The sequence below is a fragment of the Molossus molossus genome, unplaced genomic scaffold, assembly GCF_014108415.1.
Source record: "Molossus molossus isolate mMolMol1 unplaced genomic scaffold, mMolMol1.p scaffold_m16_p_11, whole genome shotgun sequence".
NCBI lineage: Eukaryota > Metazoa > Chordata > Mammalia > Chiroptera > Molossidae > Molossus > Molossus molossus.
Window position 1 is genome coordinate 61724774 of NW_023425346.1, and position 23866 is coordinate 61748639.

General features: G+C 39.6%; 2 protein-coding genes across 4 annotated transcripts in view; one reads left to right on the forward strand and one right to left on the reverse strand.

The window, feature by feature from the left end:
• Positions 1-22904, reverse strand: part of INPP1 (inositol polyphosphate-1-phosphatase) — a 31622-nt gene extending 8718 nt beyond the window's left edge. The window contains exons 1-2 of the mRNA XM_036253434.1: positions 22562-22904; positions 1659-1926 (exon numbers count right to left, since the gene is read on the reverse strand). Of these exons, the coding sequence (XP_036109327.1) occupies positions 1659-1862 (204 nt within the window). The 5' untranslated portion in view covers positions 1863-1926; positions 22562-22904. The remainder of the gene's footprint in view (positions 1-1658; positions 1927-22561) is intronic.
• The window catches only part of HIBCH (3-hydroxyisobutyryl-CoA hydrolase), a 156252-nt gene that overhangs the window by 12100 nt on the left and 120286 nt on the right, over positions 1-23866 (forward strand). The window lies entirely within an intron of this gene.

A 23866-nucleotide genomic window follows, 5' to 3' on the forward strand; every position in this document is an offset into this window, starting at 1 on the left:
CTCAAAATATATGCTGAATGATAATAAGTGTGATGTTCTCAGGGACCAAAAGCAAGGAAATGCTTCGAATATTTTAACTCAGTCATTCGCAGATGGCCAATAGCTTAAATAATGCCCACAACCACTTGTTATTTGTTCAGTTTTGAAGAGTAGTGTGAGTCAATGAGGGCTGGCAATAAGCCTATTTATTCATAAAGGGCTGAAGTTCAGTTCCCAAGCCTGATTTTAGTCCTGTTTCTGAGGCTACAGAATATAAATCAGGAAACAGAGGTATTTCATATAGCCAAAACTGAACCTCACTTATTTGTTCGTAAGTCCTGGCATATACCTTATCAATGAACAACTGCCTGAACTTGTTATAATGCTGTGGGGCAAACATTAGCCCATAAAAATTAATGTTACATAGAAATTAATGTTACAGTTATAACCCAGTTTCTCAACCATCCCTTGCAACCAACTATTTTGATCAGTAACAAAAATAAACTTGCTTCATTTAGTTCAGATATTATAGGGCATGAAAAAATATAGTTTGTAGAGATTTCAAAGAGTTGTTTTTTCTCTCTTTTTGCCTCTGGTCAGGAATTCACTTAAATGATTCTTATTGATTCCTAATATTTTGAGAATTTCATAGAAAGCTATTCCAATAATTTATAGTGCCTTCTGTCATACAGTTCTATCCTCTTAAATATATAATTATTAGATCATATAAAAGGCCATGTTGTAATGCAAAGAGTACAGGCTCTGGATCCAGGTAGTGGCCTGTATTCAACACTGGCCCAGCCATTCACTTGCTGTGTAACCTCAGGCAAGTTACTCTCTGTGCCAGTTTTTTTCTCACCCATTACGTAGGATTAAAGGGTTCTTCATAAAATTGGTATAAAAGTTAAAAAGTTAAGTAAGCCTTTAGAACAGTGCCTGACACACAGTAAGCATTTATAAGTGTCTGTTAGTGTTATTGTTTATTATTACTACTTATGAATACAGTCCTCCCCATTAGCTTACCTAGAATCATAATCATTGTTAGTTATAAACAATATTTTTCTACTAGAATAAAGGGGGACTTGAAGTCTCCAGAACTCTACAAGCTCATAACCAAGGCAACCATTAGATACACGATTATGTCAAAAAGGTGAGATTAATATATCAAAAAGTTTTAAAAGTTATAAAATAATTTTAATAGTTATAAAATAGTTTTTCTCATTTCTATTGAAATAAATTATATGTGCCATGCACACACATACACATAGAAGAAAAACATTCTAAAAAATATATAGCAAAACCTAACTATGGCTTCTTCTAGTAGTGGGATTGAGAAGATTCTTATGTTTGCTTATTTTCCACAGAACGTGTACTCTTTATTAAAAAAGAAACTCAATAAAGGAAAAGTTCTATAGCAAAATGTTTCTCTCTAGCTATAAGAATTATGAGTGATTTTTATTTCCTTATTTGCTTTTCTGTATTTTTATTTTTCTGCAGTGAACATTGTAGTAATACTGTAGTCAAAACAAAGGGATTAAAACAAAACCCCAATTGTTTATTTGAATCTAAGGTGCTTTTATTCCGAGGGGAGTGGGGAAGAAAAGGCATGCTACTCTAACAGAGAACAAAAGCCACAATGGTAGATATTTTGCAATTACTTTGGCTGTGACCTTTCTTACCTTGTTCTCCATATTCTGTTTTATAACTTCCTGTACCAGTACATCAGCCAGGGTCTTGAAATCAACGGCAAACTTCTTGTTCTTTTCTCCTTCTTTTTTTTCTTCTATCAGCAGCTGGAAGAGAGCTTCCTGCTGCCTGCATGCCCGGGCAATGTTGGCAGCTTTCTCAGAGACACGGAGCAGCTCCCGGAGGACCGCTGACATTTCTGAACCTTGCTTTCCAGTTGCAGCTGTGGGTGGAACCAGCACCCACCCTCTCCGCTGTCAGCTGGAAAAACACAAGCATGAGAAAGAGAAAGTGGTTCAGAGGGTGATGTCAGTCAATCTGGCTCTGGCAGTCAGCCCGGTCAGTGTGGCAGAACAGCTAGTATATGGGGTGGAAAATAATACAGTAATTAATAAATGATAATACAAGAATAAACTGTTTCACATACTCACAACTGTAAACCTACTTTTGCCACACTATATATATCATAGTAACATCTTCAGTGTGGAAGACTAGATGTCATCTATAATCGAAAACTTGTCTTTTTAAATCTTTATAAATTATAGTCTCAAAAATCCATTTGGCAAAGAATTGACTTCTTGGTGAAAGAAAATCTTTGAATGAGAATCTACATTATATTTATAAATCCCTAAAAAGTTAGACAGGTGAACATACAAGATGATGTTAAAAGGAAAGTCAAATTCTTGTAATGACCTTAGAATGATCGAATGGTAAGGTCATTAGTGGCAGTATTGAAGTATGTAGTGTTCGTTGTTTTGGGTTTTTTTTAATCTTTATTGTTGAATGTATTACAGATGTTCCTCATTTTCCCCCCACTCCTCCCCCCTCCCACCTTTTCCCACACTATTGTCTGTGTCCATTGGTTATGTATATAAGTTCTTTGGTTTATTTCTTCCCACCCCCCAATCCCTTTCCCTTTGAGGTAGTCTAGCAATGAATTTGTACTTCTTAATCTCTTCACCCATTTTCCCAACCCCCCTCCCATCTGGCAACCAACAAAATGTTCTCTGTATCTATGAGAATGTTTCTGTTCTGCCTGGTAATTTTGTTTGTAGATTCTGTTGTCGATAGATATGTATTCATTGCCATTTTGTTTGTTCATATATTTTATCTTTTTCTTCAAAAAGACCCTTTCTCATTTCATAGAATAATGGTTTGGTGGTGATGAACTCCTTTAGCTTTTCCTTGTCTGGGAAACTCTTTATATGGCTTTGCAGGATAGAGTAATCTTGGTTGTAAGTTCTTGCTTTTCATCACTCTGAATATTTCTTGCCACTCCCTTCTGGCCTGCAAAGTTTCTTTTGAGAAATCAGCTGACAGCCTTATGGGAACTCTTTTGTAGGTAACTAACTGCTTTTCTCTTGCTGCTTTTAAGATTCTTTGTCTTGAACCTTTTGCATTTTGATGATGTGTCTTGGTGTGGGCCTCTTGGGGTTCATCTTGTTTGGGACTCTGTGCTTCCTGGACTTGGATGTCTGTTTCCTTCACCAAGTTAGGAAAGTTTTCTGCCATTATTGTTTCAAACAGGTTTTCAATTTCTCATTCTCTCTCTTGTCCTTCTGGTACCCCCAACATGCAAATGTTGGCACGCTTGAAGTTGTCCCAGAGGCTCCTTACACTATCCTCATTTTTTTGGATTCTTTTTTCTTTTTGCTGTTGATTGGCTGTTTTTTGCTTCCTTATATTCCAAATCGATGGTTTACTTCTTAGATTTACGTACTCTACTATTGAATCTGTGTAAATTATTCTTTATTTCAGTTAATGCCTCCTTCATTTCTGACTGTGCATCCATCATTTCTGACTGGTCCTTTGTTATGCTCTTGAGGCCCTCACTAAGTTCACTGAGCATCCTTATAAGCAGTATTTTGAAATCAGCATGTTAGGTTGCTTATTTCCATTTCACTTTAGTTCTTTTCTTGGGGTTTTGTTCTGTTCTTTCATTTGGGACCTGTTTCTTTGTCTTCTCATTTTGGCTGCCTCCCTGTGTTTGTTTCTGTGTATTACTAAATGAGAGGTATAGGGCTATCTGAGACCAGATGCTGCTTGTTTGAAAGAATTTAAGAAAACCTGAAGCAGGATCCAAGACAGGCCAATCCTATGGTTAAGCAGCTGGTATCAGCTTGGGTGGGCCTGAAAGTTGGGTGGGGTGGGGCCTCAGGGTATCACCAGGGCCGGGCTACCAGTGTGAGCCAGGTTGCTGGAGTCCCAGATATGGCGACTGTCTGCCTCCCCAGGGAAGGGCTCACCAAAGGAACAAAGGCCTCTGATAGCACGTTTGCCCCGGAGAAAGCCCCCTCTCCAGCCCTCGCTCCAGTGCCAAACAGCTCAGTTCTTCCCTGTATGTCTCTGGTGCCCCTGGAGCTGCCTCCCCTCCAAGCTTAGAGGGAGCGAGTCAGATAAGTCCAAGTGTGGGCCCTTTAAGAGGAGCTGCCTGGCGCTCCAGCCGTGTCAGCCTACCTGAGCCTCAGTTCCCGCTGGTTTTTCCAGCTAGAAGTTAAGAGGACTTCTCTTCCTGGCACTGGAACCCTGAGCGGGGCGTCTGGTGTGGGACAGAGACCCCTCAGTCCTCAGGGAGGACCTTCCCAGCCGAGGTGTCCTCCTGATTTTTATCCGCCACACATGGGTGTGGGACCAGCCCGTCAGCCTCCACCCCTCCTAACAGTCTCAATGTGGCTGCTTCTTTAATTCCGTAGTTGTAGGACTTCCATTCAGCTTGATTTCAGGCGGTTTTGAATGATGGTTGTTCTGTAGTTTAGTTGTAACTTTGATGTGGTTGTGGGAGGACGCGATACCCCATTTACCTACGCCGCCATCTTGACCGGAAGTCAAGTAGTGTTCGTTCTTTTACTCTATGGGGGAAGAAGGGGAAGTTGGAGAGCATTTATCCTATCACTTCTGGGGCAACTTCCTAAAATACCAAGTACCAGTAAGCACCACTGTGTCCAGCAAGAGTAAGGCCACTCTTAGGCTAGCAACCCAAGCAATCTCCCAGCACCTCTCCCCCCAAGAAAAAAAGTTCTGGCTTTTAAAAGCTATGCTATCACACCCTGATATACCTATTAACAGAAGAGAAATAGTTATCATTTTTCAGTAGTAGCTACATTATACTGAAAGCTTTAATAATTGCTATCTCATTATTGTGAGAATTATGGTGGGGATTATAAGTCCTGTCTTAAAGTCAAGGAAACTGGAGTTTAGAGAGAGGTTAAGTAACTCCTTCAGGGTTACACAATATTAAACGGCAGGTCTCAGCAGCAACCCTTGTTCTTTATTATCAAAATAAGCACTAAACCTCTTTTTTAAAAAGTTCCCTTAATAGACTTCAGGAGGCTCAGAACTAGTACCACAATGAAGCTGTCAATGCAATGAAGTTAATTGTTAAATTATCATAGCTGCTTTGAATAAAACAAATATATATATATATATGCTATTTTCTTACAATCATGGGTCAACCACCGTGACAAAATATGTCCAACCTCAATAGTAATACAAGGAAAGTGAATAAAAGTAATGAGACATCCTTCTTCACTATTAAATGGACACAGCTGTTTTTGAAGTTAACATTCATTCTTGGAGAAGGTGTGGTGAAGCATGCCGAAACTCTGCTAATGGGCTTGCAAACAAGTGGGTTTCCAGATGGCGATTTGAGAAAAATCCATCAAGTTCCCTAGAAATGTTTGCAGTCAGTAATGCCAATCCTGCCTTAATTTGTGTTAAGAAAGTCAGATTTGAGTTAAAATATTTCTGTGCAAGAAGGATTAACATTATTTACAGTAGCAAAATGTTGAAAATAATCTTAAACATTGGTAAAATGTAAGATAGACAACTACGTGGTCTTTAAACTCATGCTTTTAAAGAATATTTAATATGGTCCTGGCCAGTTTTCTCAGTGGTTAGAGCATAGGCCCGCAGACCAATGAGCCTCAGGTTCGATTCCAGTCAAGGGCATGTACTTGGGTTTCGGTTCAGTCCCTGACCCTGGCCAGGGTCAAGTAGGAGGCAACCAGTGGATGTGTCTCTCTCATGTTGATGTTTCTCTTAGGGAACATTTAAACATGAAAAACCGGAATTTCTCAATTCCTGGAGATAGTTGTCCCAAAGTGATACTATGGTAATAACACAAAAAACTGTCAGGTGGTAGAGAAAACGAGTTAAAAATTAAACAAAAGTGTCTGTCTACTCAATGCCTTTTCTTTCAGGAGTGAGTGATATGTTCAAAGATTCACTTTACTTTACCTCAACCTAAACACTAAGAAAAACTGACAGTAATATGACACTTGACTTGGAAATAATTTGATATCTGTATGCTATAAATTATAAGTTATATAATACATACACAGAGATACATACATATCTTAGTAGAATACACAGGTTCTAAGAGTATAAATTCTATAACTTTGACCATTTTGATTTATTAATAAATGTGCTGAGGTTATTATAAGTAAAGGGAAAATAATCGATGAGCCAACAGCTATCTAAATAGCTTTTTATCTTAAAAGCAGCATGAAGATTTTAAGGAGTCCAGTTTGAAAGTTTTCTAGATAAACACTATCAGTATTATCTATTTTACTCAACTTTGTTAAAACCAATTAATTTTTTCTAAAAAAAACAAAACAACAACACCATTTGAAACCCCAAGAAACTCATCTTATAGCACACTCAGGCAAACTAGTCACACAGGTTATAAGCTCCAGGAAGAAATATCAGCTTTAAACAGCAGTCTTATAATTAATAAATACACAGAATTTAGTAATTTTAGGAATTTGTTGTGACACAATAATCAGGGTTTTCAGTTCCAAAGTCGTCCCAGAGTTCAACCTTAATCACTCTTTATTCTGTCCCTAGACAACACTACTGTATTTTGTCAAACTCCCGCTTGAATGCCCAGTGTCAGCGTGAGACTGAATTTTCTCTAGCCATCCTATAAGAATCTCATCCTATAAGAACCCAGCACTTCTTCAGCTATTTTCCTTTCTGGGGGGTCCCAGCTCCCTAAAAGAAAAATCTCCCATAGCTATTAACATCTACATGCAAGGCTTTCTAATTAATTTGTAGAGCTAACTTGCTACTTTCTGACTGAATGGACTACCTTCTCCAAAGGAACCTAACCACCACTCTTTGTGCTACTCTGTAAGCTGCTTCCTGATACTGTGTATCTCTTCATCTGTCCTCAACTCAGTTCACTCAGGCAGGCCACACCCCTGAGGGGAGTGCGGGATAATTCATCCTCACCTTGAATGTCTCAACTTGAGATTGTCTACAGAGAAGCTGAGGACTACATCTAATACAGAATTTCTTCAGGTTATCAGTTAGCTCTTATTAATACTTGTGGAAATGCTCTTTTAGATGATTTAGAAATGCAATTTTACACACTCATTATTGACCTAAGTTTTATTTAAACATTTCAAATGCTTTAGAATATAAATTACAAACTCATGATTCAGTTATGACACTTACCATAATTTAATAGCATTGAATATAGAATTCCTTTTGATTAGTATTTTTTAAATAGATGTTCTCAGAACCATCTGTATCAGAGTATCCAAGGTACCTACTAAAAAGGTAGATTCCTGGTCCTGGCTGGTGTGACTCAATTGGTTGGTCCTGTATACCAAAAGGTTTGATTCCCAGTCAGGGCACAAACCCAGGTTTCAGGTTTGTTCCTAAGGGATGTTTCTCTCTTACTTGCTCTCTCAAAATCAATGAAAACATATCCTCAGGTGAGAATTAAAAATAAAGATAGATTCCTGGGCTCCATCCCAACTTAGTGAATCATTATCCATAGATACAGGGCCCAGAAATCTGTATTTTTGTCAGCCTGCTAAACACTTAGATGTGATAGCTACTGTTCTTCTGGTTACTTATTCTAATTTAACATTATGCTGGCAATTTGGGGAGTGGGGGCTGGCACCTGGTGACAGATACCTTAGAACCATGTAGGTCCAATGGTTCTGCTATCACTTATCTATGTGCAGAGACAGAACCAAGTTAATAATAGCTAACATTTATTAGGTGCTTACTATATTCTTCTAAGAAATTTACATATAGTAACTAATTTAATTCTCACACAACCCTATGAAAAAGGTACAATTCTCTCTGTTTTATAGATAAAGAAACCGAGGCACAGGGAATTGTATAATTTGCCCAAAATCACACAGCTAGCAAGTGGTTGAGACAAGATTCAAGCCCAGGCAAGCTGGCAGAAGCCCATACTGTGAGCCAGTATTCTAGCCAATAAAATTATTTTATAAATTGTTAGCAGTTAACTATGGAAAGAAATGAGTAGCTATTGGATAAATACATAGGCATATTATAAGGTACACTATATAGCAAAGAGCAGAGAACACACATCTAATAGCTGTTGCTAGTTTGACTATTATAAATCACTATTTAATTGATACCTGACTCCCTTGTACTATCAGAAAAACCTTTTCCCCAACTGATACTCAGTCTCACTGCAAACCATCTGTGCTGGATATATAAACTCCTCTGTCCTGTTCTACCGATGTCTCTCTTACAGGCTGTCATGGCCACAGTGGTGAGGGAGGGACTCAGCTCATGCCGAATATCCCGTTCCCGTTACATTAGCTCCTAGGGCTGCCATAACAAGATACTACTAACTGGGTAGCTTAAACAACAGAAATTTATGTCTCACAATCTGGAGGCCAGAAGTCCAGGACCAAGATGTTGGCAGGTTTGATTTCTCCTGAAGCCTCTCTCCTTGGCTTGCAGATGGCCACCTTGTTGTGTGCTGATAAGGCCTTTCCTCTTTGCATTCACATCCCTCTCCTTACAGAGACACTAGTCAGGTTGGATGCTTCTTTAAAGGCCCTATCTCTGCCTGGCCGGTGTGGCTCAGTGGTTGCGCATTGACCCGTGCACCAAGAGGTCACCAGTTTGATTCCTGGTCAGGGCACATGCCCAGGTTGTGGGCTCGATCCCCAGTGGGAGGGTGTACAGGAGGCAGCCAATCAATGTCTCTCTCATCAATGTCTCTCTCTCTCTCTTTTCCTCTCTTAAATCAATATAATCAATCAATCAATCAAGGCCCTATCTTCAAATATAGTCACATTCTGAAGAATTGGGAGATTAGGGTTTCACCATACAAATTTTGGGGGACTACACCTCTCCTGAGACACCTTGATAATCTTAGCAAATGCCAACACAATGGGGTTCTCTTCCCCATTTATGTGGTCACCAAGTTTAATTCTGTGAGGCAATATTTCGCAAATAGAACTACTCACTTTAACAGCCAAATCATTGACACAATAAACACTGAAATAACCTCTTATAAGTCTTACTTTGTGACAAACTATTTCAAATCACATTTGAGCAGAATAGGTTTAAAGAAGTTATATTCGCCCTGGCCGGTTTGGCTAAGTGGTTAAAGCGTCAGCCTGCGTTCCAGAGAGAACTGGGTTCAGTTCCTGCTAAGGGCACGTACCTCAGTTGCAGTTTGTCCCCGGCCCTGGTTGGGTTGTGCGGGTGGCAGCCACTTGATGTATCCCTTTCATGTCGTGTTTCTCTCTCTCTTCCTCTCTCTCCCTCCCACTCTATCTGAACAAAAAATGAAAAAATGTCCTCGGGTGAGGATTATAAAAAAAAAAAAGTTATATTCCTCACCATCTCAGACCAAATGTGTATCTTTCACAACATCAGATAGAAATAGTCTCTTTAGCTTTTCTGGGATTTTCATATCCAGTTGGAGAAATATTGACTAAATTGAAGGAGGTCAGCTAAAAAAGGATTGGGGGTGGGGCTCTTAAGACTTTTCCTAGAAGCTCAAATCTCTCTACAAAGATAAAACTGTTTTAATTCTGACCATTCTATTGTCTCATTAGCACACCAGAGGTTTAAAAATCATATCTGATGAATTTAGACATAATTCAGATGTGATAAACATAGTGGGAAAGACAGGTTTTGGAATCAGATAAACCTGGGTTCAAAAGCTGGCTCTGCTATTAACTAGCTGTGTGGCATCAGGTAACTTACTTACTCTCTCTGAGCCTCTCCTCTTCTGTAATAAGAAGATAACACATACCTTGCAGAGACACTATGAAGATCAAATGGGATACTTCTGGAAAAGGACCCAGCACAAAGGACCCAGCCTTGCATATAGCAGACAACAAATGACAGCTGTGACTATTAAACACAGCCTCACAGAAACTCCAGTCATGTGTCCTTACTTGAGAAAACAAGAGGTCAGCAACTTTATATGGGTCACTGAAATCTTTTTTGAATATTTACTAGTCCATTAAGTCCAAAAAGGCTGGGAACTACTTGTGATTCTCTGAATGACCTGGAATAAAGTTCCTTTATGCAGGCCAGATCTGATTACTTCAGTTTCTGGGCGTCTGGGTGGAAACTTGGCTCCTAGAAGCTGCAAAACTACTCTGGCTTCCTGGTAGGACATCTATGGGGGCTCTGAAGGGTCATTATTCTGTTAAGGGGATATTCTGTCAGGATCTCTTGTGGAGGCTTTAGGGCCAGGAGTGTCCAGTGCTGTGTGAAGAGCCCAGTTGTACCAGAAGCTGGTCATGCCCTCCTGCTGTTCACAGTGACAGAAGTGTGATGACACAGATAACGTCCTCAACAAAACAGAGCCGCTCGCTAATGAATAGGCAAGTGGGTCAAAGCGTTTCCGTTGGCATTCCCTTCTTCCTGAAGATAATCTGCCACTTCTACAGAGACCACATTTTTGCCTATTATCCAGTGACTCCACTTCACCCCCACTCTTCACATCCTGATTCAGTCTTTCACTCAGCCTAGAGGTGGCAGTGTGAAGCTACTGTATGGGGGCCACGTCTGACACTATTGCGGTGGGGAGAAAAGGCCGGAGTTCCATGAAATACCTGGGCCTTGCACAAGAAGGTGGTTGTGGTGACCTCTCTCAAGGGGGGGCAACTGTTTAGGAGTCTCAGGGGCTGGCCCAAGGCTCTATTTAGCTCTCACTGCTATCGTAGGGTAAACATAGACCTCGTCTCTTTCCCTTTGCTCCATTCTTAGGACTGTTTTAGAGAGCGGTTTAAAGAAAGGAGGCTGCCCTGACAGAAGGGAGGGGGAACATAAGTGGGCACATATAAAGTATGTCAAGGGCTCAATTTGCTCAACTTCTAGAGCTACCAGGGATGAATAAAGTGCCACTTGCTAACAGAAGCTTCTCATGATAGCCATATGCTCATCTGCCCACCTGGTTACCTAGGCAAGAGGAAAACTGTACCATAAGCATTACTAGGGATTTACTAAGACTACCTTTTAGCTAACTAAAAACAAAAGTGTATTAATCTTGTTCAACTTTCAGATATTTGACTGTCAACATTTCTCAGAATCCATTAAGTAGTACAGTATGGGACTGCCTGTACTTTTTTGATGTTATTTTACTTTGATCTGTGCAATAGGTCATTATGTCATAGGCTCTGATTAAATTTAGCATCTTTAGTACCTGATTTCCCACCGTCTGTCCAATTACTCTCACACAACTTGATGGTCAGCTAAGGCTCAACTTGTATTGTCATTTTTGTAACAAAAATTAAATGCTGGAGAAAGGTAAGTTGATATACATGATAAGTATTTTACACTAGCATAATACTTGTATAAAACATGCATTTGAAAGACTTCCCAGCCCTGCCGGTGTGGCTCAGTGGATTGAGCATTGTCTCATGGACTGAGAAGTCCCAGTCCGATTCCCCATCAGGGCACCTTCCTGGGTGTTGGGCTCAATCCCCTGTATGAGGGGTGCAGGAGGCAGGCAATCAATGTTTCTCTCTCACATTGATGTTTGTATCTCTCTCTCCCTTCCTCTCTCTCTAAAAAGTAAATAAAAACATTAAAAAAAAAAACTTTCCAAAACTCATTTGAAAATTATGGAAAAGTATTCCATTTAAAAATACTTTTAAATTTTATAGTGACCCTTCCCCCCCTTTCTCCATAGTTAGTAACATTTTCATTAACTAGAAACTCTTGTTCAGTTTTCTACCTGCTAAGGGATGTTTATAGAACAACTGTGGTGTCACAATGGAACCTGAAATCACATAGAATTTTTCTAAAAAGCAGATTTGTGTAACTATCTTAACTGTAGAAAAGAATATTTTTAAAAACAAATTTAGCATAACTTAAGGCAGAAAGAAAAAGACACGTATAGCTTGTAAATAAAAATCTTTTGTTTTGAATATTCCTTCCAGTTTTGATTACTGTTAATCAGGCTTTAGAATCTTATTAACCCCCAAGTCCATTTTGAATGTTTTTTGTTTTTTTTTAATAGAACATTTTTCCAGCATTAAGGAAGATTCCCAGGTCAATGTATCTTTCCATCTGAACTCTTGCAAAACTTACTTTCGACACCAACTCACTTAACGTGTGCCTTTGATTCTCCACGTGGGCCAAATGGGTGTGTGGGAGAAAGAGCCCCTGTTTAGGCCACAGTAAAGCTGCCTTTAACCAACCAGGTGTGAAACCTTGGCCGCATGACTTAAGCTCTCAGGGCCTTATTTTCTTCATTTTTTTTTTAAATCCTCACCTGAGGACATTTTTCCATTTTTTTGTTCAGATAGCGTGGGAGGGAGGGAGGGAGAGAGAGAGAGAGAGAGAGAGAGAAAGAGAGAGAGAAACATCAACATGAAAGGGACACATCAAGTGGCTGCCTCCTACATGACCCAACCAGGGCTGGGTACAAACTGCAACCACGGTAGATGCCCTTAGCGGGAACCGAACCTGGGTCTCTCTGGACCGCAGGCCGACGCTCTAACCGCTGAGCTAAACTGGCCAGGGCTCTTCATTTTTTTAAACATAAAAAAAGGAAAAGAAAGGAGGGGATATAGAGGTTGAATGAGATTTCTGTGGTCTATTGCAGTTAAAAACTCCCCGTTTTCCACACGAAAGAGGTTAGGGAATATCATTCAGCCTTAAAAAGGAATTAAATTCTGACACATGCTACAACATGGGTGAACCTTGAAAACATTGTGCTCAGAGTGAATAAGCCAGACTCAAAACAACAAATATTATATGATTCTACTTACATGAGGCACCCAGAATAGTTCATTCATAGGGACAGATAGTGGAATAGCTGCAGGGGCTGTGGGGAGGGTAATGGGAGTTACTGGTTAACATGTACAGTGTTAGTTTGGGATGAAGGAAAAGTGCGGAAGATGGATAGTGCTGATAGTTCCATAACAATGGAAATGTACTTAATGCCATTGAATTGTACACATGAAATTGGTTTAAATGATACATTTTTTTAATATAAATTTTACCAATTTTTTTAAAGAATAAAAAGCAAGCAAAACTATAAGTTCAAAAAGTGGACATTTTAAAAGCTTTTCATTTTACTATCTACCTAATAAGGGTATAATAAATATTAGTTAATTGAATGGGGGGAAAAAGACATTAGGGTAGGGGCATGAAAATTAGATTGAAATAAGACAATAGGCTATTTGTCTTAAAGTTCTTTTGACAGCAGTCATACTGGTAGTTTGTTTTTGGTTTTTTGTTTACTGATTTTAGAGAGAGAGGAAGGGAGAGGGAGAGAGCAACAATGATGAGAGAGACCATTGATTGGGCGTCTCCTGCATGACCCCACTGGGGATTGGGCCCACAACCTGGGCATGTGCCATGACTGGGAATCAAACCGGTGATCTCTTGGTGCATGGGTCGATGCTCAACCACTGAGCCACACCAGCCAGGCACACACTGGGTTTTAATACTTAGATTGTGTGTTTATATACAGTGTTTTGAGTGTGAATGTGGGTGGAGGGGTTCATAAACATTGTGAGGAAAGTCTAAAACCTCCACACAAGCCAGTCCTTGGTACCACGGTTCTCTCTAATAGGTTTTAAGTTGCTTGAGAGCAGGTTACATATTCTTCCATCTCCTCATGATGCACAGTGGAAGTTCTATAACTGATTGATTTTCATTCTATTAGAGATAAAACATGTTTCATTCTATTAGAGATAAACATTCTATTAGAGATAAGCATGTTTGGATAAACACCAAAATTAATCTGTAAGTGATATTTATTATGCAGAGTTTAGGATTATAACTGCTAGAAAACATGATTCAAATGAGTTATTTTATTATTATTTATTTCATCAATGATAAATGATATGATCTAAAATATATTCCCTGAATATTACAGCAAGAAAGCAGAAGTCATAGATCACATTATGTATCATTTTGGCAGACTGGGTTTAGCAGAATCTTTCCCACCATTCTGCTTCTACTTTGTAGACGCAAATGTTTCTTTTTAACAAACATTTACAAATGTTGAGTAGAATAATAATGAATACTGAACGTAACACTTACGTTTAAAGGAACACAAAGTAATGTTTATAGTACCTTTTACTTGAAAAGGTCAAAGCATGAAAAAGGTATAAATCGGTCTAAGTACTAAAATAATACAAATGGCTCATTAAAGCCACACCAACATGCTAAATACTTTTGCATTCTTGCTGATCCTGCAACCATAGATAAAATGTCTAAGCTGGTTAATTTTTATGTTCTTGATCTGATTCTTATTTCTGTTTTCCTCATTCTTTGTTATTTATGAAGCTTACAATTAGCCATATTTTTATTTATTTTGTAATTTGTATTGAATTTTTAGAGAGAGAGAGAGAGAGAGAGAAATATCAATCAGCTGCCTCCTGCATGCTTCCTACTGGGGATGGAGCCTGCAACCCAGGCATGTACCCTGACCAGGAATCAAACCAGCAACCTCTTGGTGCATAGGTCAATGCTCAACCACTGAGCCACACCAGCCGGGATAGCCATATTCTTAAAACACACCTTTCTTTGTTCCCAGATCAAACAGGAATTATATGTGATTCTTGCAAATTTCCAGGAATTTAACTCCTTTGATATTAATTATAACTTTAATTTGTATTGAGGGAAACCTACCATCATCACTCTGTAAAGAAAATAACAAGTTTAAGTACTATTAATAAAATTAGCAAATATTTACATTAATTTAAACTTGAGTACTTTAGATTTTAAGTCTAATTGATAAAAAAAAAATCAAAACAAGCATGCAGACAACCTTCCTCCTCCCCCTCAAAATAAAAGAGAGATTGAGAGAGAGAGAAACAAACAAATGGAAAGGCAAGAAAAAGAAAAGGACATTTTTCATTTTAGTATTTACTTAAATTCTTTTATAGATGTCTAATACTCTATAATTTGTTAATTTGTTTTTATATGTAATTAACCATGTTTTATGCCCACATAAAGTTGTTGTTGTTTTTCTTTCATGGATGAGGTTGGTCATTTCAATAAAAGCTATAAATAACTTATTAAAAATTTGCATGCTTATCGAATTCCGGTCAAGGTGGAGTAGGTAAATGCTGTGCTCGCCTCCTCCTATAATCACATCAAAATTACAACTAAATTAGAGAACAATCAACCTGGAGACCCATCTGAAGACTAGCTGAATGGACCTCCTATAACTAAGGATATAAAACAGAAGCCACATTGAGTCTGATGTAGTGCTAATCCATGGCCACTGCTGGAAGAAATTCCTGGATGTGTTTTCTGCTAGAAGGGTATTTGAATGAAGCTGACTATAAGACTTACCCAACAAGTCTCTGGATGATTTGAAAGAAAGATATCAGCCAGCATCACTTGATGATGATGATCCTAGCCGAAGGCCTTCCTGAGTGATAGTAGCTTGGAGTTACCATTTGGATTATGGATTTTGTGGGGTTTATTTTTTTTATGAATTTTATTTTTTTAAATTAATTTATTTTTGTTACAGTTGTTTCTTCTTTTCCTCCTCTAGACACCTTCCTCCCCATCCCACCCCTGCCCCCCGCCGCATTACTGTCTATGACCATTGGTTATGCATATATGTATATATGTTCTGTGGTTTATCTCATCCCCTACCCTCCACGCTCCCCTTCTCTGAGGTTTGTCAGTCTGAATTGTATTCCTTTCTATGTTTCTAGGTCTATTTTGTTCTTCAGCTTATTTTGTTCATTATATTCCTCAAATAAGTCAGATCATGTGGTATTTGTCTTTCTCTGATTGGCTTATTTCACTTAGCATAATACTCTCCAGGTCCCTCCATGTTGTCTCAAAAAAGATCTTTCTCACAGCTGCACAGTATTCCATTGTGTATATGTACCACAGCTTTTTTATCCACTCATCTATTGATGGACACTTGGGCTGTTTCCAGATCTTAGCTAGTGTAAATAGTGCTGCTATGAACACAAGGGTACATATATTCTTCCTGATTGGTGTTTCAGGCGTCTTAGGATATATTCCTAGAAGTGGGATCACTGGGTCAAATGGTAGTTCAATTTTTAACTTTTTGAGGTAACACCATATTGTGTTCCAAAGTGGCTGCATCAGTCTGCAGTGTACTAAAGTCCCCTTTTCTCAACACCCTCACCAGCACTTATTGTTTGATGATTTGTTGATGGCAGCCATTGTAGCAGGTGTGAGGTGATACTTCATAGTAGTTTTAATTTGCATCTCTCTGATGATTAGTGACCTTGGGCATTTCTTCATTATGTCTCTTGGACATTTGTATGTCCTGTTTGGAGAGGTGTCTATTTAGGTCCTCTGCCCATTTTAAATTGGATTATGTGTCTTCCTTTTGTTGAGTTGTATGAGTAATATATTTTGGAAATTAACACCTTATCTGATGTATCATTGGCAATTATGCTCTCCCATATGGTGGATTCCCTTTCCATTTTGATGCTGGTTTCTTTTGCTGTGCACAAGCTTTTTAGCTTGATGTAGTCCTTTGTTTCTTTTATTTTTTCCTTTGTTTCTCTTGCCTTAGGCATTGTATCAGTGAAAATTCTGCTGCATGTGATGTCTGAAATGTTGTCTACATTTTCTTCTAGGATTTTTATGGATCACAAGTCAGGTTTAAGTCTTATCCATTTTGAGTTTATTCTTGTGTATGGGGTAAGTTGGTGGTTTAGTTTCTTTCTTTCTTTCTTTCTTTCTTTCTTTCTTTCTTTCTTTCTTTCTTTCTTTCTTTCTTCTTTTTTTGCATGTAACTGTCCAATTTTCCCAGTACCATTTATTAAAGAGGCTGCCTTTACTCCACTGTATGCTTTTGCCACCTCTGTCAAACATTAATTGAGAGAATGTCTTGGGTCAATTTCCGAGCTCTCTGTTCTGTTCCATTAATCTATATGCCTGTTCTTGTGCCAGTACCAGGCTGTTTTGATTACAATGGCTTTGTAGTATAACCTGATATCTGGTATTGTGATCCCTCCTACTTTGTTCTTCTTTTTCAAGATGGCTGTGGCTATTTGGGGTCATTTTTGGTTCAATATAAACATTTGGAGTATTTGTTCTAGTTTTATGAACTATGTTGCTGGTGTTTTAATGGGGGTTGCATTGAATCTATAGATTTCTTTGGGTAGTATGGACATTTTAATGATGTTTATTCTTCCAATCCATGAACAATGTATATGCTTCCATTTTATTATATCTTCCTCTATTTCTTTTTTCAATGACCTGTAGTTTTCTGTGAATATGTCCTTCTTTGGTTAAGTTTATTCCTAGGTATCTTAATTTTTTTGTCGCAATGGTTAATGGGATTGTTTCTTTTAGTTTCTTTTTCTGTGAGTTCATGGGTTTTGTGGTTTTTGTTTGGTTTCGTACCTTTGCACTGAACTGGATATATTTTATTGTTCCTGGCAGATGGTAGCTGATGTATTATGTTGTTGTAAATCAGGATGTTACCTGTTAAGGTAACTACCTTGCAGTATGAAAGGAACCATGTCTTTATCACCTGCTCTGTATACTTTTTAAAAAATCTTTACTGGGTGTGAATATACATGGGATGCTACATAGAACAGGAGGTTAAGGAATTAAACATGCGAAATTGTGACTGTCGCCATGATATGGCAGTTACATATCATTAATAATTTACCCAGGACATGCAAAAAGGCAATTTTGGAAGCCTTATGGACACACCCAAACAGAACAGCAACTAGAAATAGAATATGCTCTCCTGGGGCACTTAATACTTTGGGGATACACAATATACTTGATTCTTTCTTAGAATTTTGATTTATCTGCTTATATTCCCCTCTGTCCTTGCATATCTCTACATTCCATCACAGCCTTTAGTATATTAATCATAGTTGTTCTAAATTCATGGTCTGATAATTCTAACATCCCTGTCACATCTGAGTCTTATTCTGATGTTTGCCCTGTCTCTTCAAACTGTTTTTTGCCCTTTACTCTGCCTTGTAATTATTGTTTAAAGATAAGCATGGTATAGGTTAAAGAAACTCCAGTAAACAAACCTTTAGTGGTGTGGGGGTGGGGCAAGCATTCCACAGCCCTAGGATTTTGTCTCAGTCTTTTAGTGAGTTGCACCCCAAGGTGTTGCATTTCACTAGTGCTTCTCAGTCCGGGAGCTGGAGTTGGATATTTCCCTCTCCCCAGGTTGGTTAGGCTGTGGTAAACCCTAATAGTGAAATAATTTCTCCTGAGGGCAGGCCCTGTTAAGAACAGAATTCTCTGTCATAGTCCAAAATGGTTTTTCCCTCCCCTGGCTAGAAACGAGAGGGGATTTTTCTCTAATATTCACTAGGAGAATGTGGTAGAACTCTAGGAGGTAAAGACCACAAAAATGTGGGTGTTCTCCTGGAGTTTTAAACTCTGAGTTGTCTGCTCTGAGCCTTCCGTGACTCATCAGTTACAGTTCTGGCTTTCCTACCCTGATTCTGGTTTCCACAGGTTTCTGCTTGTGGATTTCTACTCTGGTAGGTTGTGATCTTCATATCTGCATGTCTATCTCCTCAGCTGTGAGGGCAGTGGTTTGCCCTGTGACCTCACTTCTCTAACAGATCTAAGAAGAGTTGTTGATTTTCCAGTTTGTTCATCCCTTTACTGTTGTTAGGCTGGAGAGGCAACTCACAAGCTTCCTACATACTGGATTGGAAACTAGAAGCCCTACACAATACACCTCCTTGCACCCATGTCACAGGTACTCAGAAGCAGACACTAATTGGCGCTTCACTCAACACTGGCCCCAACGTACTGAGAGGAAATTGAAGTTTGGGGGAACCGGTGTATTGAATCATGAGACTGAATCAAGGCAGAAATCCAGCTTTGGAAAAGATGCACATGCATTTAAATGCCTCTGGTCCAACCTTTAAAAAGCTACAAATAATTAGAGCTAAGTGGGGTAAAAATGTAATCCAATTTGTAGAGAAATATTCGCAAGTTGTAAAAGGGTATAATCAAAGTTAATGCGTTTTTTTCCCTGCAACTGTACATTGAATAATAGAGGTTCTGGTAGTTGTTGATGTTTTGATGTTGTAGTATGTTTATTTTTGTGCAACAAATACTGTAGATGTTTATGTATTAAAAATGATAAGAAAAATATGGAGGAAAGTAGCAAAAATATTGACAAGGGTTGGAAAGAAACTGGAAGTAAGGGTTGAGTAAGTCTGGCCTTCTAGCTTCAGGGACACCTGAGTATTTAACCTTTGGCCGAATCTTTCTTGTAACACTAACTTATAGACTTAATGTGCCTATTTATTAAAAGTATGCCCTAATCCAAGATACATCAGGATCTGATTGAGGATAATGTAACAAATTAAGCACCTGTATCTCATTATTGACATTGTTTTTCAAGTAATGAATAATCAGTATTGATAAGATTCAGCTGCAAGTGGAGACTGGCTGGTAGTCATGTTTACTTGATGATGGCATGTGATACAAAAGCTATAGCAATCCTAGAGCTGCTTTACTAAACAGATTGTCCATTTCACTTAGCCTACTGTCTCATACCCCAAGTATGGAAAGGCATCAGACACTGTGCCTGGAAATCATGAGACCTCAGCTGTGTTGCTGCTGCACTGCTGTTCCTGTTCTATAGTTTTTCTCAGAGTTGAATAAACTTTATGCTGCACGAAGATGTGGGTTTTATGACTGTGATTGTCGTCAAAACCCAAGACCACTGTTGCTAAAAGAAAATTTAAGCATGGGGACACTGCAATGAGGATATTGAAAATCATTATTGGCCCTGGCTGGGTAGCTCAATTGGTTGGAGCATCAACCCAATACACCAAGGTTACAGGTTCAATCCCTGGTTAGGGCACATACAAGAATCAACCAAAGAATCATGAATGCATCAATAAGTGGAACAACAGCCCTGGCCAGTTTGGCTCAGCGGTTAGAGCGTTGGCCTGCGGTCTGGAGAGACCCGGGTTCGGTTCCCGCTGAGGGCACATACCTCGGTTGCAGTTTGTCCCCGGCCCTGGTTGGGTCGTGTGGGTGGCGACCACTCAATGTGTCCCTTTCACATCGATGTGTTTCTTTCTCTCTCTCTCTCTCTCTCTCTCCCTCCCTCCTTCCCTCCCACTCTATCTGAACAAAATATCGAAAAATGTCCTCGGGTGAGGATAAAAATAAAATAAAATAAATAAGTGGAACAACAAACCAATAGATGTTTCTCTCTCTTACTTTCTCTCTCTCTTCCCCCCTCCCTTCTTTTCTATGAAATCAATCAATAAATAAAAATTCTGGAACAAAATTCTCCAGGTCCATGTGAGTCACTGACAGACAGGAATTATGTTATATGCATTCTGCATGCTGAATGCCTAGAAATTTGGTTATTAAATAAATGGCTTAGAACCAAAAAAAACTGCATGCTTGTCTTTCCTAATTAGGAACAAAGAAGAGGCAACAAATATGCTATATGAAAGCACAATATTTAGTTTTCTCAGTAGTCACAGTAGTCTACATAAAAAATCTATTAATAAAATGCTCTCATAACATTAAAGAACTTGAATTAACGTTACATACCACATACAAGAGACTAAATATGCAAAAATGCTTGCTATGTTCAATAACCAGAAGTCCTGAATATAAAAAGATATAAAAGTCTCAGATTTTCTAAAAGAGTGACATCATCATATTAGTAAAACCATAGTTTCCATTTAAGAACATTTTATGTATAGGAACGCTAACAGGTTATGTCAGCTATTCATTCCAGCAAGTTATTTTCCACCTATGTTCTGCAGTCTTACCTTTCTTGTTTGTTTTGGTCTGCCCTTTTAAAATGTTATAATTTTAGCCTATTTTAAGTATCTACTTTCCCTGAGAAATTTTGATTCAGGAAGTCCCATGTTGCAAACTGGGAGTCTTTTTAAGCCATTATTATCTACTACCAGGTAAATTTTAAAATTAGATAAGTTTGGGAAACACTACACTAATCAGGAGAGATGGGAAGCAAAGTGCTGTCAACTATGCTTTTATTTCTAAACTCTAAAACAAAAAACAAAAAAAATCAACAGAGAGTTTTATTAGCTTCATCACAAGATTCAAAATACAAGGTGGGGGCAAAAATAGATTTATAGTTGTATGTAAAATAATACAATAACTAATCAACATTAATACAAAAATAAACTGTTTCTCATATTCACAACTGTAAACCTACTTTTGCCCCACCCTGTATTTTAACAAGGACATTTATAAGGACACACATCCAGAAAAAGTTCTCACCTTTAATAAATAAAGATGACACTTTTTTCTTAATCTCTTTATATAACAAAATGACCTTTTAGGCAACTTATCTACAAGGTAAAATAGAATAAGACATTTTCTAATTGTTATCAGAGACAGAAATAAAAGGGGAAATACATATATAATAAATACATTAACAACTTTTTTCCACAGGCCTTATATATCAAATGAGGCATATTTTCTTTTTGTTTTGTTTCCAGGACTGTGTCCAAGTATAGCTTTAATTTAAATCTGTGATAAGATATTTCACATTAAATGGCGTGAGTCCAAGCTGCAATTTCCAAGCAAGTGGTGGTTTAGTCCAAAAGCTTGCAAAGAAATGGTAGCTTATTCTATACAAAAAGTGTAGCATTTTACATAACCCTCTTCATGACTAAGAATTAACTTCAAAAGAGTATAACAATTGACAAAAGCTTAAAAGTAAAGTAGGTTCTAAATAAGAACGCACTGAAAAAATACTCTTCCACTGTATTTATTCCCTTGTAGTTCCTATTTTAAAAGGTAAAAATGAGGTCATCAGTCCTAGCAGTTCCGTGGCTTATTTTCATCATTAGACCATTGTCACACTGAGCAGGGGTGATCCTTATCAGTTTCTTTGGTTTCAAAGCTAGGCATCACAGAAAAGGGGCCAAAAATATTTTATTCAACATGCAGGATGCACGTAAGTGGAATGTCCATACAGCCTTAACCCACTGTTCTTTTGAAGTGAAAGGTCATTCACAGAATGGGCAAACGTCAGGTTATTAAACTTTAAAACTAACTTTAAAATTAGCTTTAAAGCTAGAAATTTCTAAAATATACACCTTGATTGTTTATGTATATTTCTCATGGATGTATTAAATGATCTAGGGACTTGCGTGCTCTTTGTGTCTAGCAGTACATGATTCATCCAAACCCAGGTTAAATATTTCTCCCACCGCCTACTCTGGCCACACCATCTATGCACATCTCACAAAACCTCCTTTGAAAATGCAGAGAATTAGAAGCAAGGAGGTAAAAACTTTTATAAATATAGTCCCATCGTGTTTATTATACATCTAGTAGGTCAGCAGCGGCAGCCAGGATCTATGGACACAGAAGCATCTCTCAAAGCAAAACCAGGGGCGCTTGACAGCTACGCCAATCTACCTGTTGAACCGTGGGTCACTGCTCTCAATAATTGTCAAATCAGCTTCTACTTGGAAATGCTAACGATCAAAAAAATGTTTTAAGTTATTTGTTAATCTTTCTTCCCACTCTACTTTTCCTTCGGGTGGTTGCCGCAGAGCCCAGGAAGCCGCGGGACCCGCGAGTCCGCCGCGCGGCTGGTTGCAGCAGCGGTGCGGGGTGGGCCGCCGGGGCGGCAGCACCGAGGTCACCGCAGGCCGGGCGCAGCCGCCAGGAGCCCTCCAGGCCCAGATTTACTCACCTGCTGTCTCGGGGGGCGATCGGCAGGGTGCTGTTCCTCCGGACCAAGGGACTGATCCTGGGGAGGGACCGCAGGGTGGTGGCGCCGGGGCGAGGGGAAGTAAGGAGGAAACCGTATCACCTACGCTGGGGATGCGGAGCACAGAAGGAGGCTGCAGCCTTTCCCTCCAGAAACGGAAGAGGCGGGGGAGGAGGAGAAGGAAAACGCCGAGAAAGAGGAGGTGGCGGGGCAAGGGAGGCTAGCCCAGGGGCGCCAGGCGTCTGGCCGCAGGCGAGGGGCGGGGAGCGCGGCCGAGGTCATCGGAGGGGAAGGCTAAGCGGGCGGCGCTGCCTCGCTCAGCCCAGGCTAGCCGACCTCTGCATCCGCCAGGCCGCCTCCCCCACCCTTCCCCCGGGACCGGCGTGGAACCGCATGGTGACGCCTCGAGGCTCCCGGGGTGGGCGAGGGCATCCCACGCCCGCATCGGCGGCGGGAGCCAGGCTTCTGCAACGTCACAAGTGCGATGATTCAGAAGGGAGGGCCATGGGGGGAAAGGGCTCCAGAGTCACCTAATCCACTGTTTTCGTCCTTGTAGCTGCCCCCAAGTTTACTTTTAAAATCCTCATCCATTCTTCTTTACTCTTTTGGGGGATTTTGGGTTTGATAGAGGGTTGGCAGCTCTGAAGATGGACTTCCTGCTCGTGGCAGTCGGTCCCATTGTTCTAATAGAAATGTCAAGGGTGCTGGTGGTTCTTCAAACCGTAGCAGTGTCTCCTGGGGGCCCGCCTTATAAGGTGTGGGCCTAGTGCCATCTTGACAGTAAGCAGGGCATGGGTAGGAACTCCCCTCTCTTGAACCCTTTAAACTGTGGTACTCAGTATACCTTAAAGATGATTTTAAATGGTGGATGAGGCTAAGAATGTGTGATGAAGGAGTGGGAGGAGCAGTAGAAATTTTAAAAAGGCAACAAAGAAATTGAGTACAAGGGGCCTGGCAGCCTGCTGGGGCAGGTTGAATGTTGCCTATGAGTGTGTGGGATCTTGTAAAGCAGTGCTTCCTGCACCCTTCTCGGCACACCCAGGAAATGGTAATGCCTGCAAGGCCCAAACCAGGGTAAACAGAAGAGGCTGCTCATGCAGGAGTGGCAGGGCCCTTCCACCTGGAGGGCTGAGGAGACCAATATTTACAGGTCTGTAACTCATTCCATGGCACGAAATTGGAAAGCTTTGTTCTGAAGTTCTAGCTGGCAGATTTTCTTACCTACACTTTCCCAAACCACCTAAGACTGCCTCCTGAGATGTCAACACTTGAGCCTCAGACAGTGAG